The 15,673-nt window shown below is 40.8% G+C and overlaps 2 protein-coding genes across 2 annotated transcripts; one reads left to right on the top strand and one right to left on the bottom strand.

The window, feature by feature from the left end:
- Positions 1–2,639: 2,639 nt before the first annotated feature.
- LOC131530139 (piggyBac transposable element-derived protein 4-like) lies at positions 2,640–6,416 on the bottom strand. Its single transcript, XM_058760261.1, has 3 exons — positions 6,107–6,416; positions 3,139–4,848; positions 2,640–2,716 (listed from the first exon to the last, which is right to left on the bottom strand). Exons 1-2 carry the CDS (start codon positions 6,406–6,408, stop codon positions 3,174–3,176), a joined length of 1,977 nt encoding a protein of 658 aa, XP_058616244.1. The 5' UTR covers positions 6,409–6,416; the 3' UTR covers positions 2,640–2,716; positions 3,139–3,173.
- Positions 6,417–7,179: 763 nt separating this feature from the next.
- On the top strand, positions 7,180–14,658 carry LOC131531064 (protein ANKUB1-like). Its single transcript, XM_058761615.1, is given in 4 exon segments — positions 7,180–7,316; positions 9,690–9,826; positions 9,829–10,102; positions 14,263–14,658. Coding segments are annotated over 4 exon segments (618 nt in total). The 3' UTR covers positions 14,333–14,658.
- The last annotated feature ends 1,015 nt before the right edge of the window (positions 14,659–15,673 follow it).

The raw sequence follows: 15,673 nt of genomic DNA, 5'->3' as shown, positions 1-15,673 counted from the left end.
CAATATTTTACCTAGGATTCAGTCAGAGGTTTAAATTGTATTCAGATATGACTGAAAAATTGTGAACATATAAAACATGCATAAAATAAAACTGACGCTGAGAATAAACACTCTGTTTAAATGAATAATTTTTCCCTCATTTTTGGGATTTTCAAGTCTTGTTTGTAGTACTTGTGAGCCAGTAGCTGTGCTGTAGAGAGCAGGTCTCACCACTGGGTGGCAAACAAGTCTTTTACAGTTTTTCTCGATTGCTTACACACTAAAATAAAAAATTCCACACAATTTGCAAAATTCTACTCCAATGAGCAAAACACCTCCACAGATTTGCACAACATTACACACAATGTCTGCTTCACCCTTTTTGCAAAACATTACACACGGTGATTTGTAAAACTCTACACACATTTTCACACCTTAGACACAGATAAGGATTGTGAGGTTACTTCCTTGTCATTACAAAGCCCCGGATTGCCAATGACCACACTAATGAACGAATTGGATAATCACATCCACCAGGTGTGGAAGCACACATGCTAATTTGAAAACGCAGCACTCAGGTGTGCTATAAAAGGCAGCAGGTGAGTTCACCTGTCTTCAACAAAAATGGAAGGAGCTAGAAGAAGAAGAAGAAGAGTGCGAATGAGAGGGGGAACTCAAAGAGGAGATGAAGGAGGTAGAGGAAGAGGAGAAGGAGATAGAGGAAGAGGCCTAGGTAGAGGAAGAGGAGAAGAAGGAGATAGAGGAAGAGGCCTAGGTAGAGGAAGAGGAGAAGAAGGAGATAGAGGAAGAGGCCCAGGTAGAGGAAGAGGAGAAGAAGGAGATAGAGGAAGAGGCCTAGGTAGAGGAAGAGGAGAAGAAGGAGATAGAGGAAGAGGCCCAGGTAGAGGAAGAGGAGAAGAAGATAGAGGAAGAGGAGAAGAAGGAGATGGAGGAAGAGGCCTAGGTAGAGGAAGAGGAGAAGAAGATAGAGGAAGAGGCCTAGGTAGAGGAAGAGGAGAAGAAGGAGATGGAGGAAGAGGCCTAGGTAGAGGAAGAGGAGAAGAAGATAGAGGAAGAGGAGGAGAAGGAGATGGAAGAGGCCTAGGTAGAGGAAGAGGAGAAGGAGATAACGGAAGAGGCCTAGGTAGAGGAAGAGGAGGAGAAGGAGATAGAGGAAGAAGGAGATGGAAGAGGCCTAGGTAGAGGAAGAGGAGAAGAAGGAGATAGAGGAAGAGGCCTAGGTAGAGGAAGAGGAGAAGGAGATAGAGGAAGAGGCCTAGGTAGAGGAAGAGGAGAAGAAGGAGATGGAGGAAGAGGCCTAGGTAGAGGAAGAGGAGAAGAAGATAGAGGAAGAGGAGAAGGAGATGGTGGAAGAGGCCTAGGTAGAGGAAGAGGAGAAGGAGATAACGGAAGAGGCCTAGGTAGAGGAAGAGGAGAAGAAGGAGATGGAGGAAGAGGCCTAGGTAGAGGAAGAGGAGAAGAAGGAGATAGAGGAAGAGGCCTAGGTAGAGGAAGAGGAGAAGGAGATAGAGGAAGAGGCCTAGGTAGAGGAAGAGGAGAAGGAGATAGAGGAAGAGGCCTAGGTAGAGGAAGAGGAGAAGAAGGAGATAGAGGAAGAGGCCCAGGTAGAGGAAGAGGAGAAGAAGATAGAGGAAGAAGGAGATGGAGGAAGAGGCCTAGGTAGAGGAAGAGGAGAAGAAGATAGAGGAAGAGGAGAAGGAGATGGTGGAAGAGGCCTAGGTAGAGGAAGAGGAGAAGGAGATAACGGAAGAGGCCTAGGTAGAGGAAGAGGAGAAGGAGATAACGGAAGAGGCCTAGGTAGAGGAAGAGGAGGAGAAGGAGATAACGGAAGAGGCCTAGGTAGAGGAAGAGGAGAAGAAGATAGAGGAAGAGGAGAAGGAGATGGTGGAAGAGGCCTAGGTAGAGGAAGAGGAGGAGAAGGAGATAACGGAAGAGGCCTAGGTAGAGGAAGAGGAGAAGGAGATAACGGAAGAGGCCTAGGTAGAGGAAGAGGAGGAGAAGGAGATAGAGGAAGAGGCCTAGGTAGAGGAAGAGGAGAAGGAGATGGTGGAAGAGGCCTAGGTAGAGGAAGAGGAGAAGGAGATAGAGGAAGAGGCCTAGGTAGAGGAAGAGGAGAAGGAGATAGAGGAAGAGGCCTAGGTAGAGGAAGAGGAGAAGGAGATAGAGGAAGAGGCCTAGGTAGAGGAAGAGGAGAAGGAGATAGAGGAAGAGGCCTAGGTAGAGGAAGAGGTAGAGAAGGACTTGAGGAGTTGATAGAACCTGAACAAAGTTTGACTCAAGAAATCCGTGCAAGACTTATTGACCATGTTATCAACCATGGACTGACACTGATGGAAGCTGGACAAAGAGTTCAACCAAATCTCAGCAGAAATACTGCTGCGTCAGTAATTGGGACATTTCATCGAGAAAACAGGTAAGCTAACCACACAGTACACTGAAACTGAAGCTTGCTGTACTTATCATCAATATTGTTTACTGTGACATTTGACAGTAGGCTGCATGTGCATTTTTTTATATATTTTTTTTATTTGATGTTTATCTGCTTACCCCCAGGGAATCTAAGATGTAGGTGACTTTTTTTTCTTCAGTAGAATGCAAATGAAGATTTTTAAGTCAATCTGTTGCAGTCAACGTGCTCTGGCATAGTAGACGCATGCACGGAAGCGATCTGTCGCGCGTATACGTCACTCATTGTTTAGATCGCTTCTTGGATGCCCTGGGGGTAAGCAGATAAACATCAGGTTTTCATTTTTGGGTGAACTATCCCTTTAATTCATAGGCCGTTTTCACACATTTTGGTTTTTTGAGTATAAAATTATAACACAATGTGGTATCTTCAAGTGCAAGGTGTAATTTTTTTCAGAAAATTACTGGCCTTCAAGAAATTACAGTTATTGTACATTATTTTGAGTGGTGAGTTTGTAAATAGAATTTAAATAGACCAAAAATTTTAAAAACAGGAAGAAATTTTACTGCTTTTTATTTAGAAAAAATCAGAAAACTCATGAACGAAAGAATCTAATGCCTCAATCTTGAAAAAGGAACTATAATATATATATATATATACATATACATATACACAAGTCTTTTTGGGACACTGGATTGCACAGTTTTTACTCAGGAGGCTTTTTTTTTTACCCCAGTTCTCCAGGCGTTTTTGGATCCTCAGTCATTTAAACGTGGTGCTCTCTGAAGCAGTTCCTGTCTAACTGCAAGCATAGTCCCACATCACATTCCTGGCACTTCCATGGGGTGCTCCTTTTGCATCGTATGCAACGACGCCGACCCATGCTGGCCCTCTGTGAAAGGTCTTGAGTGTCACTCACAGGAACAGGCAGATGATCGCATCTCTCTCTCGGGCTGCCATCCAGGGGAACACCTGTGAGCTGAGCAGCTAGCAGCTCCTGAAAGCTTTGCCGTGTCATGTGCTTGTCATGGTGGATGGCACTCAGCTCTTTGTGTAAAATGTAGCTGTTGGTCACTGCAATGTCCAGGTAGTGCTGGAAAATTGTCATGTACCACTTCCGTGTTTTACGGTGCACCGAGTTTGTTCCGAGCATCTGGTCAGAGGTGTCAACTCCCCCCATGTACTTATTGTACTGCTGAACTGCTGTTGGCCTGGGAACCGTGACCCTCTCTTTTCGCCCATCCTCTGTCGTCTGCCACCTCAGCACGGTCTCCCCGCTGTACACTGTGTGGACAGTTGTGCACATGGAGACCTCCCTTGTGTCCATCCACTTCACAAACAAAAGGACATCTTCTCTGATCCAGCGAATGGAGCCTCTTGGTGACCTTTTGTTCAGGGCATTTTGTTTGGTTGAGGGAACACCAACTCTTCCTTCTCGGTAAGTTCCACATGCACCAAATCCCAGCTGGTTCAGATGTCGAAAGAGGAGAGGGCTTGTGTAGAAATTGTCACAGTAAATGACATAGCCTGACCCCAGGTAGTCTCGGTTCACCAATGATGTGACAACATCAAAAGACAGGCCTTTCCCAGATGCAAATTTTGACTTCCCAGTGTAGATTTTGAAGTCAATGGTGTAGCCGTTCACATCAGCTAATACATAAAGAATTATGCCCCACTTAGTAGGCTTGGCCTTCATATATTGCTTGAAGGATATCCTGGCTTTGGTGGCAATCATCCTCTCATCAACAGAAATGTTCTGTCTAGGGTGGTAAATAGACATGCATCTGTTCCTCATAATGTCCAAGAGTGGTTGCACTCTGTGGAGACAGTCATATTCCTCTGTGCCCCTTTTCTTGTCATTCTCTGCATCTTCCGTTGGATCACTGATGTGCAGATTGCAGGAGATTGCTAAGAAACGATCCCTGGACATCACAGTAACAGGAAAGGGAACATGAAACAAAGTCTTCTTCCTCCAGAAGTCCCTCATTTTTGGCAGATCCATCACACCCATGTAGAGAAGCAGACCTATGTACTTCTTCATTTCTTCAGGGTATACATCAGCCCATGTGAATTTCCTACCCCTCTCCAGATTTCTCACCGCATTCTTGTTTGTGTTTGCACACAAGACGTCTATGACCTCTCCGTCAAAATATTGACTGAAAATATCAAGTGGAGACTTTTTTCCAAATGTGAGTGGAGGCTGCACTCCAGGTATTCTTTTAGGAGTAAACCTTGGAATATTGGGCACTATATCAGGATCTGCCTCAGTGTTCCATCTTCCATTATGTGATACTGGTGAGAGGCCACGCGATTCCTCAAGGCCATGATTGTGACCACGGCTATGGCTGCGACCACGGCCCCGGCCCCGGCCCCTCTGAGGTGGTGTTGTGTTCGATGTGGATGGCCCATTTGCTTCTTTGTAGGTAACTGGTGAAGCCACACTGAAAAAAAAATAAATAAATAAAAAAAATAGTAGCATGTGTTACAAACTCACTATATATTCATAAAGATACTTTTCATTATAAAGCAATTTATTAGTAAGAGCAAAATTGTAAAAAAAGTAGCTATAATAATAATACAATATGAAATAACAATAAAAATAAAGCCTGCAGTTGCTTACACACACGTATGCAGACACATACATGCATACACACCTATACAAAAACATGCAGATATACACATGCATGCATGTACACACACATACATATACATCTTGTGTGCAAACACAAACAAGAATGCTGTGACAAATCTGGAGACGGGTAGGAAATTCACATGAAATGAAGAAGTACATAGGTCTGCTTCTCTACATGGGTGTGATGGATCTGCCAAAAGTGAGGGACAATTTTCCAGCACTTCCTGAACATTGCATTGACCAACAGCTTCATTTTACACAAACACATGCATGTACACACATACACACCTACATGCAAATATACAGATATACACATAAATGCATGCATGCACGCGCACACACACACACGTACACACACATTTGCATACACATGCACACATGTCTGGTTTGCTATCCTTGTGGGGACTCTCCACAGGCGTAATGGTTTTTATACTGTACAAACTGTATGTGCTATTGTCCTACATCAACCCTACACCTAAACCTACCCCTTACAGGAAACTACAGGCATTTTTAGATTTTCAAAAAAACACCATTTAGTATGTTTTTTTAAGCCTTTTGAATTACGGGGACATAGGCAGTGTCCTCATAAACCACCTTCAAATTGTAATACCTCTGTCATACCCATGTCATTATACAAATTTTGTCCCCGTAAACCACAAAAACCAGTAGCCTACACACTCACCTATACACACACACACGCACACATTCACACACACACACACACACACACACACAAACATACAGATATATACATGCACACATTCACACACACACACAAACATACAGATATACATATGCACACATGCATGCACGTACACACACACACATATACACATGCACACACACACGCACCTATTACACACACATAGATATGTGCATGCACGTACACACGCACGCACACACATACACGAGCAAACATGAACGAATGCACGCACATACACATATACACGCGCATAAACGCACACATATACCACATAAGTGTGTGAAACAGTGGTATTTCGAACTAAAACACGGAGTTTATGACTTTTACTCACATTTCTCATCAGAAAGAAACATGCTTTCCTTACCAATCCACATCTGGATCAATGCCAGCAGCATACGCCTCCTCAACATCTGAATACACAGACTCCGGGTCCGAAGAGTCATGGTCAGCCTCTTCCCAGGTGTCATCAAAGATCAAATCAATCGCCTCCTCTCTTGCAAAACCATTCTTCGCCATGTTTTTGTCCGTTTTTAAACTATATTTTGCACTCTCCCGCTCTCCCCGAAAGCCGCTGTGATTTGCTGATGGAATTACAGTATTACGCCGTATATTGTCATAAAGCGCAAGAAGTCTGCTATCAGGAGCAACTGGGGGTTTTTTTTTCATCGTGCAAACGGTTGGTGAGTTATGATAACATGAATACAGCATGGTTACATCCGGTTTGGAAGCCCCTGCAGTTCCTTCCCTGTAAAAAAAACCAACAACAAAACGATAGAAGCTCAATAGAAACCATCACAGAAATTCTAATGGTTTCCATTAAAATACTATTATAAACCATTAGCTTTTTCCAGTAAAACCATTACAAAATTCCTTTTTGTAGTGTGTTTTGGCCATTTTTCCAACAGGATTTAACATCCCACCAATAGAATCAATCACATACCAGCAGACACCATTATAGTTTCCAGTAAAACCAATACAATTCCCATTATAACCATTAAAACCATTACATTTCTATTGTGTTTTGGGCAGGGTTCTATTGTTTTTTTCAGCAGGGTTTATAAACCCCAGTTTGGGAAACCTTGATAATGTAATGTTTAATGTTTAATTCATGTTATTAATTACAACGAATGGAATATATTTTCTTACTCTTTGTATTTTTATGCCAATCATCCTATTTAAATCAATGTGATAAACGACTTAGATATAAAAAATAAAAAAAATAATCTAAAAATAATCAAAAGTAGTCTGATTACTTTACCTAAAATGTGTAATGTAATGGATTATGTCATGAACCACAATTTTTGTCATGTAATTTGGACTACAATTTCTAAGTAATCTACCCAACACTGGCGTAGGTTTACTCTGGGTGGTTATTGAGGGGGTACCTCATTAATGCACTGCATGTCGTTAAGCAAATTTTCTTAGCAAATGCCATTAATGAAGGTTTTCTCTGTCACAGGTGGTATCCTTCTTCTGGAAGCCTGGGAAGGCTGGAATGACTTTCTGAGAGCTTGTTTCAGAGGACACAGACAAACAGTTCAGCGTCATCTTTCCGAGGAGAAAGCTGTGCTTAGGTTTGGCAACAGCCCATCTTTGGATTAGTCGGTGCTCCTACAATATGTCTGTTGTGGGTGTTTTGGGTACATCAAAGGGGGTAACTTAGGCCTTGTCCACACTAATGCGTTTTCATTTGAAAACACATCTTTTTCTCTCCGTTTTGGCCTTGTGTCCACACTGAGACGGCGTTTTTGTCAAGGAAAACAGAGCTTTTTGAAAACGCTCTTCAAAGTGTGTAAATTTGAAAACGCATTTCTGCATTGTAGTGTGAACTGTGAAAACGATGATGCATGTTTAGTCATGTGACACATTGTACCAATAGACAGAGCTGGGTAGTAACTGATTACATGTAATCTGGATTACGTAATCAGATTCCAAAAATTAAGTAAATGTAATTAGAGTAAGTTACAGTTTAAAATACTCGTAATCAGGCTACAGTTACTTTTTTATGGATTACATGATTACATATTATTCAAACAATAGCAATAAATTATTCTCCCTAATTTCTCTTTTTCATCTTTTAAATGTTCCTTTCTAAAATAGCCTACCGATTATATACATATTATATATGTATATATAGCCCAGTTTTGTGGACATTCACACACCGTGGCACCGGCATTGGACAACTGGATTTACAAAAATCATTTCAGGTTTAAGAAGGGTTTCAACATTGCATCAACTACTGATGGACACATTAATTTTTATTTAAATCATTACTCTGTAGGTTTTTTACCATGTATTATTAATTATAACTAACTAAAATGCACATATTCACGTTATTTCTTAGTTACATGTAATGCAGGCATTCCAAAACGTTTTGTCATCTAAACCTTATTCACCAAATATATTTGCTTTAAGTACCCCTGAGATTTTGAAATAAATATTTCAATAATTATCACATTTGCATGTCCACGGTTTCTTTGATGTTGAGTAATGATCACATGCAGATAAATAAAAATATTTAATATTTTTTTATTTAATATTTCAAGTCTTTTATTTAAAACAAAGACTACAGAAATACAAAGACGGTTCACTCCTATCCTTATGAATGGGAGAAACTGCAACGTGCAATATTGAGGAATAGTCCCACTTTCTAAATGAAAGAGCCAAATTTCCCATAGAAGCCTGACTAGACCAGCCAATTCACATGAGCAGTCATAAGCACGTTATTACTCCGCATGCGCATGAGCTGGTCTAGCCTGAAAAATAAGCTTTTTAACGTTATTTGAGCATAAGAAACAACATTCATGGGGCAATTAATTTCAGATTTTTGTTGTTGATTTGACATATGTAAATTAACTGCGAGTTCAGCGAGCAGTTTTTGAGATTTCAGGATTCCCCCATTCATTAAGATGCCGTTGCAAATATGGCCGCCGAGTGAAGAGACTTTCCTCAAAAGGGAGTTTGTTTTAAAATGATTTATTTTCATTTGAATTTTTTATGATTTAATTAATTGTCAGCTTTGCATTAAACTCACAACCCCCCTTCAGTTCCTTTACGAACCCTAGTTTGGGAAACCTTGATGTAATATATATGTTTAATGCCCTTCATGTTGTTAATTACAATGAATGGAGCAAGTTTTCTTACTCTTTGCAATTTTTACATCATTATGGTACAAGATAATCCTATTTAAATCAATGTTATAAACGAGTTAAATCAAAAGTAATCTAAAAGTAATCTGATTAAATTACCTAAAATGTGTAATGTAACGGATTACGTTACTGACTACAATTTTTGTCATGTAATCTGGAATCAGTAACGGATTACAATTTGTAAGTAATCTACCCAGCTCTGCCAATAGATATCTATGTTTATACCGGTATTGAGGCTGTTATGTACAATTCACTTTCACACTGTTGCTACACATATTTTGCATATATAATGAAATTGTTAATCTGGTTTTCATTTTAATTTTTAATTTAATTGATTCATTTAAAATTGGCAGAAAACACCTTCCATGCAGATGTGTTACTTTGTACAATCTTCATATCAAAGTCCTGCAAAGATGACAGAAAGAAAATTTACTCGCGATTGCTGTTTTTGGCAAAACATGAGGGCAGTTGCATTTCAGATAAGACGTACAATTGTGAGTGAATGCGACCTGAATGTGTCAGTGAATGCTGAGTTATTTTCCTAAATAAAATGTTCCTGCCAGAAGAATTGCATGAAAACGTATCATGTCTGTTCCATCTGTATTGTATCAGCGAGCTTTTTTGAGTCTGTACGCATGCACAGTAAAGCAAATTTAACGTTTTCTGACCTTTCAGAAACTTTTTGAAAATGCTAGTGTGGACATAGAGCATTTTAAAACGGAAACGCCATTTTCAAATGTATCCGGATTAATGTAGACGTAGCCTGATTTCGCGAGATCTAGACCTCCTGTGACGCAGGTTTCAGAAGCGCATGACTTTCTATGTGGCAGCACAAGGACACCTGGACTTGGCCAGCTGGCTGATCGACAGTGGGGTCAAAGCAGGAGATCCTGTCGGCGTCAATCCCTACCACACATGGTGCTACCAGACGGCACATTCAAGTGTCCCACACATGCAGCGGTTGAGGCTGGACAACTGTTGATCTTAAAACTGTTTGTTAGTAGCAGCATTGCAAATCTGGCCTGCTGCGATCCCGATGTCAGGAACCTCCTGCAAATCACAATTCAACATCGAAACCAAGAGTGTGTCACCTATTTAGTTTCACACCTATCTTCAGATCAAGACGTGGTTCAAGGCAAGGCTCGAGGCAAGGCTCAAGGGTCAAGGCAAGGCTCAAGCGAGACGACGCCACCCTCTGGAAAGAGAGCTTGGTGATCATATGGCAGATGGTGATGCATGTTGATGGCTTTCCCATGCAGAAGAAGTCCTCAAATCCCAGAGGCCCGAGCCTTGAGAGGATGTATAGGTCAAAGAGCCATCCTGTGGCTTCCCAGTGTCCATCACCCCGCTGCTCCACCTTCCCAGAGTGCATCAGTAGCGCTGCCACAGCTGCATCCTCCCCAGGCCATGAAGAGCACAAGACGAGACGTCACTAGAAACAGGGCATGTGGGAGGAAAAGCCCAAAGGAAATCCTGCCAGCTGGAAATAGTAATGGGAGCAGTAGAGTTCCACTTCCCCATGCTTTTCCAGACATCAGTCACGGGCCCTTCCTCAAAACCCAACAAGATACCTGACGTCCCTCAGGAAACCTTTAAACTGCTTAATGGACAAACTCATTCGGGAGAATGCCATTTATTGGTTGGCCATTGCTAGGTTGGTTATAGTATTAACAATAACAGTGTTAAATACTTTCTCGTGTCATTTGGAGGCTGACTTTCTCAACCCTGTGGATCTGGGGCTCAGTGATTGGCTAGCTACCTTACTGGTAGTCTCGCATATACTACCCTGCTGAAAAAAACAATAGACACCATCACAAAATCTGTAATGGTTTTACTAGTTATAATGGCACTTGTATTGGTTTTAATGGAAACTGTAATGGACCCTGTGGCAGAGTTGTAGTACTTGGACTCGGGACTTTGAATTGGACTCGGACTCGGACTACAATTATGAACTTGGACTTGGAAGGATTCGGGTGGACTCAGGTGGAGTACAGACGAATCCATGTCATATGTAATATAAAATTAAATTAAAAAGTAACAACAAACAATTAATATGAAAAGACATTAATAAACATCTCCCACTTAAACTCAATTAGTATCCTCACAATTATAATCCTTCTGTGAGGATTTCCAGTCAGGATTTAGACCGTTTCATAGTCCCATTTCCTATTTAGCGCCAACACTCTGGAACAATCTACCTAACACTGTTCGGGAGGCAGACACACTCAGTCAGTTTAAATCGAGATTAAAGACCCATCTCTTTAACCTGGCTAATACAGTAATACGCTTCTATTATTCAAATCCGTTAAAGGATTGTTAGGCTGCATTTATTAGGTCAACCAGAACCGGTAACACTCCCCATAACACCCGATGTACTGTACTTGTTACATCATAAGAAGAATGGCATCTACGCTTATATTAGTCTGTTTCTTTCTTATTCCGAGATCACCGTAGCCACCTGATCCAGTCTGTATCCAGATCAGATGGTGGATCAGCACCTAGAGATGACCTCTACAGCCCTGAACATCATCGGAGGTCAGGACACCTAGATGAGCCCCAGAGACAGAACCCCAGTGAGGACCTCGTCACCGTCTAGGCCATCAGGACAAGACCACGGGAACCAAATGAGTCCTTTACACAATCTGACTTTGCTGCAGTTGGAATTGAACTGCTGTTTCGTCTGGTCAGAGGAGAACTGGCACCCTGACTGAGCCTGGTTTCTCCCAAGGTTTTTTACTCCATTCTGTCACCGATGGGAGTTTTGGTTCCTTGCCGCTGTTGCCTCTGGCTTGCTCAGTTGGGGACACTTAATTTCCAGCGATATCGTCGACTTGATTGCACAGATACTGGACGATGACATAATTTTACATTATTGACATTTATTTGACTATTTTGATATTGGAAAGTTGCTTTGACACAATCTGTATTGTTAAAAGCGCTATATAAATAAAGGTGACTTGACTTGACTTGAATCCAAATTCTGCTTCACTTCCTGTCTCCAAAGGTACCTTCTTCTGAGTGAATTTTGAAGGCAGCATAGATGTTTCCTTTGCTGCCTTAGATATCCCACAATCCATTCTGTGACGGTTGAGCTAAAAAAATAAAGATGGCATCTGAAAGTTGCGTTTGGTTGTCAGTTTATGTGTAGATGTATATTTCTGACTAACGTTTTGCACTTTTGATGTTATTTCTAGCAATAAATCAGTATTATAGTAATTAAATATTTGTTTAGTTATCATCAAAACTCGTTATATTTAGCTGCCTCAGAAGCCTGTCTGAAATCAGTTTTATGAGGTGCCTTCGTGCAAAAACGCTGCCTGCAAAGTCATTGCCTGATTTTCAGACGCAGCCAGGATTTACAGGAGATGTGTGTGTCATGTTCTTTAACGTTCTGCCTGGAAACAAAGATGGCGTGATGCAGAACCTCACGGAAGAAGAAAACCGTTGTGTTTACAACCGTGACGATGAACGCTTATAAGATCAACTAAACGCTAGATTTTCAAAAGTATGTGAAGTTATTAAAATTCACGACACAGAATCTTTAAAATATTTATAGATATTATACTATAGATATACGAAGACGGTTCACTCCTACTGTATACTGATGAATGGGAGAAACTGCAATGTGCAATATGGCGGGATAGTCCCGCCTTCTAAATGAAAGAGCCAGTCGCTGATTGGTAAAGTAATTGTGTCACTGCAGCGGCTGTTATAAGCGCTGGTTCCCATAGAGACCTGAGGCTGGACCACTGCATTCACAGTCTTAAGCGCGTTATATGCGTATTGGCTGGTCTAGCCTGAAAAATAACCGTATTTAGCGCTATTTGGGCATAAGAAACAACATTCATAAAGCAGTTTCATTTCAGATTTTGTTGCTGATTTGAAATTTGTAATTTAATTGCGAACTCAGGGAGCAGTTTTTGAGATTTCAGGATACCCCCATTCATTTTGTTAGGACTTGGTCTTTTTTGAGCTGCCCGAAGGTGTTGAAAATATTGTGGGGACATTTCCACGCCCATAAACATGACGCGGCACAAAACGAAATGTGGTTGGTTGCTTTACCTGTCAGTCAAATGGCCTCCTGGGCAGGTCTTGGCCATTCAAAGCGGCCAAGGTTCCCAGACCTTCTGCCGTCAGTCTGACGGTCTGGCTATGCAAGACTATGCATAGCTAGAACTTCAGATTGACAGCAGAATGTCTGGACTCCATAGCAGCTTTTATGGGCCAATGGCCGATAGGTTAAGAGGAGCAAACATGTAAAGCACCCAATCACAGCGTGATGTTTAGTGCATAGAAATCTAAAGTTGATGCCCCTACAAAAACATACCGACATGCTGCCAATAAATCATTCATTCAAGAATGTCTTCTTCAGCCCTCAAGAGTCTGAATTGTGAACTTCACATGCTTTAAAAATCCAGCATTGTAAGGTGATCCTGATAAGTGTCACAGTTACAAACACAACTGCTTTCTTCTTCCAGGAGAGAGTTTGGAGTCACGGCGGCTTTAAGAACGTGACACACACATCTCCCAGAAACCCTGTAGAATTTAACCAATCAGATGAGTTCTTCAAAAACTTCAATTTTGTGTGCCGTAAGCATCAGATATTCAGCCAGCGGCCCCGTAGGCGTGACTTCTGAGACTATGCCAGAATTTCCAAAAAGCATTTGTTTCCATTGAGAGGCATAAAAATAGCTATACATTCTATTCTATATATATATATATATATATATTTTTTTTTTTTTTTTTGCCAGCAACATGATAGTGAGTTATGTGACATGTAGCCAAACATATTAGGAATTTGTCCTCTGCATTTCACCCATCCAAGTGCACACACACAGCATGAGTAATGAACACACACCCGGAGCATTTCTGCTGCTGCGCCTGGGGAGCAGTTGGGGGTTTGTGGATGTGGGACTGCGTGAGTTGTTGTGATGGCATAAGTGTCATTTTTTACCCCCAAACTGGTTAAGTGCAAAGATGTGATTGGTCATGTCACAGTGCTGATTGCCTAAACAACACTGAAACAAATACCAACCCCTAACCTTAACCCTAACCATACCAAACCAAAATCAGCTGCAGGGTGGGGAGAAAAGTATGTGTGGCATAAACCTGTCTGCAAGGCTACAGAGTGATGCCAGATGGCTTTTAAAATATGGGTGATTAACAAAATAAAACAAAAAAGTCATGCAACTGCCATTAAATGGGAATGCTAGCAGTTAGCTTTCTCTCGTAGATTATCTGCTTGTCCAAACAATGACAAATGCAGGAATGTTTTGGGAAAACTGTTGTAAAACAGTCATTATTTTTGCTGTTCTGTTTGGTGCCGCTGGTGACTTAACACATTTTTATCTTTTGTTTTTTTTCCTCACAGCTCTTTCACCGAGAAGCCATGGCTGCAGCAGCTAGCGCTAGCACAGACACTAGCCAGACACAGCGTCTAGAGAGATGACCTGGAAACCTGCTCTGACAACCCTTACAAAACACATTACACAATGAAGGCAACTTGTCAAAAACATGTTGTCCAGATTCTGTCTCTATGAAGTCTTTGGCTGTCCAGAATGTATTTTCAACACACAAAAAAAGATAACACTTTATTTTAATATAGTCCACTTTAGACATTCTACTAACAGTAAGTAACTTTGCAACAGCATGTCAACTAGCAGTCATTAGAGTATAAGTAGACTGTCTGCTTAATAACTTCTAACACTTGATGGATCCACACCAAACAACATACTGACTATGCAAGTATATGTCAACTTATTCTACTAACCCTAAACCAAAACCTACCCTAACAGTCTATTCTGAGAGCTAGTAGACATGTAGTTGCAAAGTTACTTATAGTTAGTAGAATGTCTAAAGTAAAGTGTAACACCCCCCAAAAAAGTACATTATGAAATGGACTTGTTTAGCACTAGTGCATTGTATAGTAAAATAATGAAACTTTGTGATTTAGTAACCATTTGATAATTAAAGCATTAAGCTAAGTAAACGAATAACAGTCAGGATTGAAGAAATTGTAATCATGTTTGACAGCACCCTTTATTACAGGCTATGCATAATCTGACACAGCCATTGCCTTATTACACCCACATTATATTAATACTTCATACCCACTATATTTTTATATTGTATATAATTTTGCCTGTTTGTAACCACGTGTAACTACATGATAAAGAGAGAGAACATGAATCTCAACACTAAGTGTGGATCCAGCATATGAAAGTCTTAACTGTTTGAAACAATGAAAAATGGGACAGTTCACCCAAAAATGAAAATTCACTCATCGTCTCTATCAGACATTTCTTGCTGGATGAAGGACCATCACCTTCGACTCAACCTTGCCAAGACAGAACTGCTTTTGGTTCCATCAAACCCATCGTTTCATCACAATTTCACCATCCAGTTAGGCACATCAACCATAACTCCTTCAAAAACAGCCAGAAACCTTGGAGTTGTGATTGTTGATCAGCTGAATTTCTCGGACCACATTGCTAAAACTACCCGGTCCTGCAGATTTGCTTTATTCAACATCAAGAAGATCAGGTCCTTTCTTTCAGAGCATGAATGACCTGCCCAACTTTAGCCATCTTCAAGAAATGGCTAAAACACATCTCTTCCATCTTTATTTGACCCTCTATCTCTAGCACTCTCTATTCTAATTCTATTTGTCTTCTTTGTATCTATCTGACCCTCTAACACTAGCTTTTTTTCTTAAAAAAGAAAAAAAGAAAACTAGCTTTCTTTCTTTTTTCTATTCTACTTGTTTTCTTTCATTAAAAAAA

Source organism: Onychostoma macrolepis, chromosome 22, assembly GCF_012432095.1.
Source record: "Onychostoma macrolepis isolate SWU-2019 chromosome 22, ASM1243209v1, whole genome shotgun sequence".
NCBI classification, from domain to species: domain Eukaryota; kingdom Metazoa; phylum Chordata; class Actinopteri; order Cypriniformes; family Cyprinidae; genus Onychostoma; species Onychostoma macrolepis.
The sequence above is the reverse complement of the archived record's forward strand: the minus strand, read 5'-3'. Positions and strand labels throughout refer to the sequence as shown.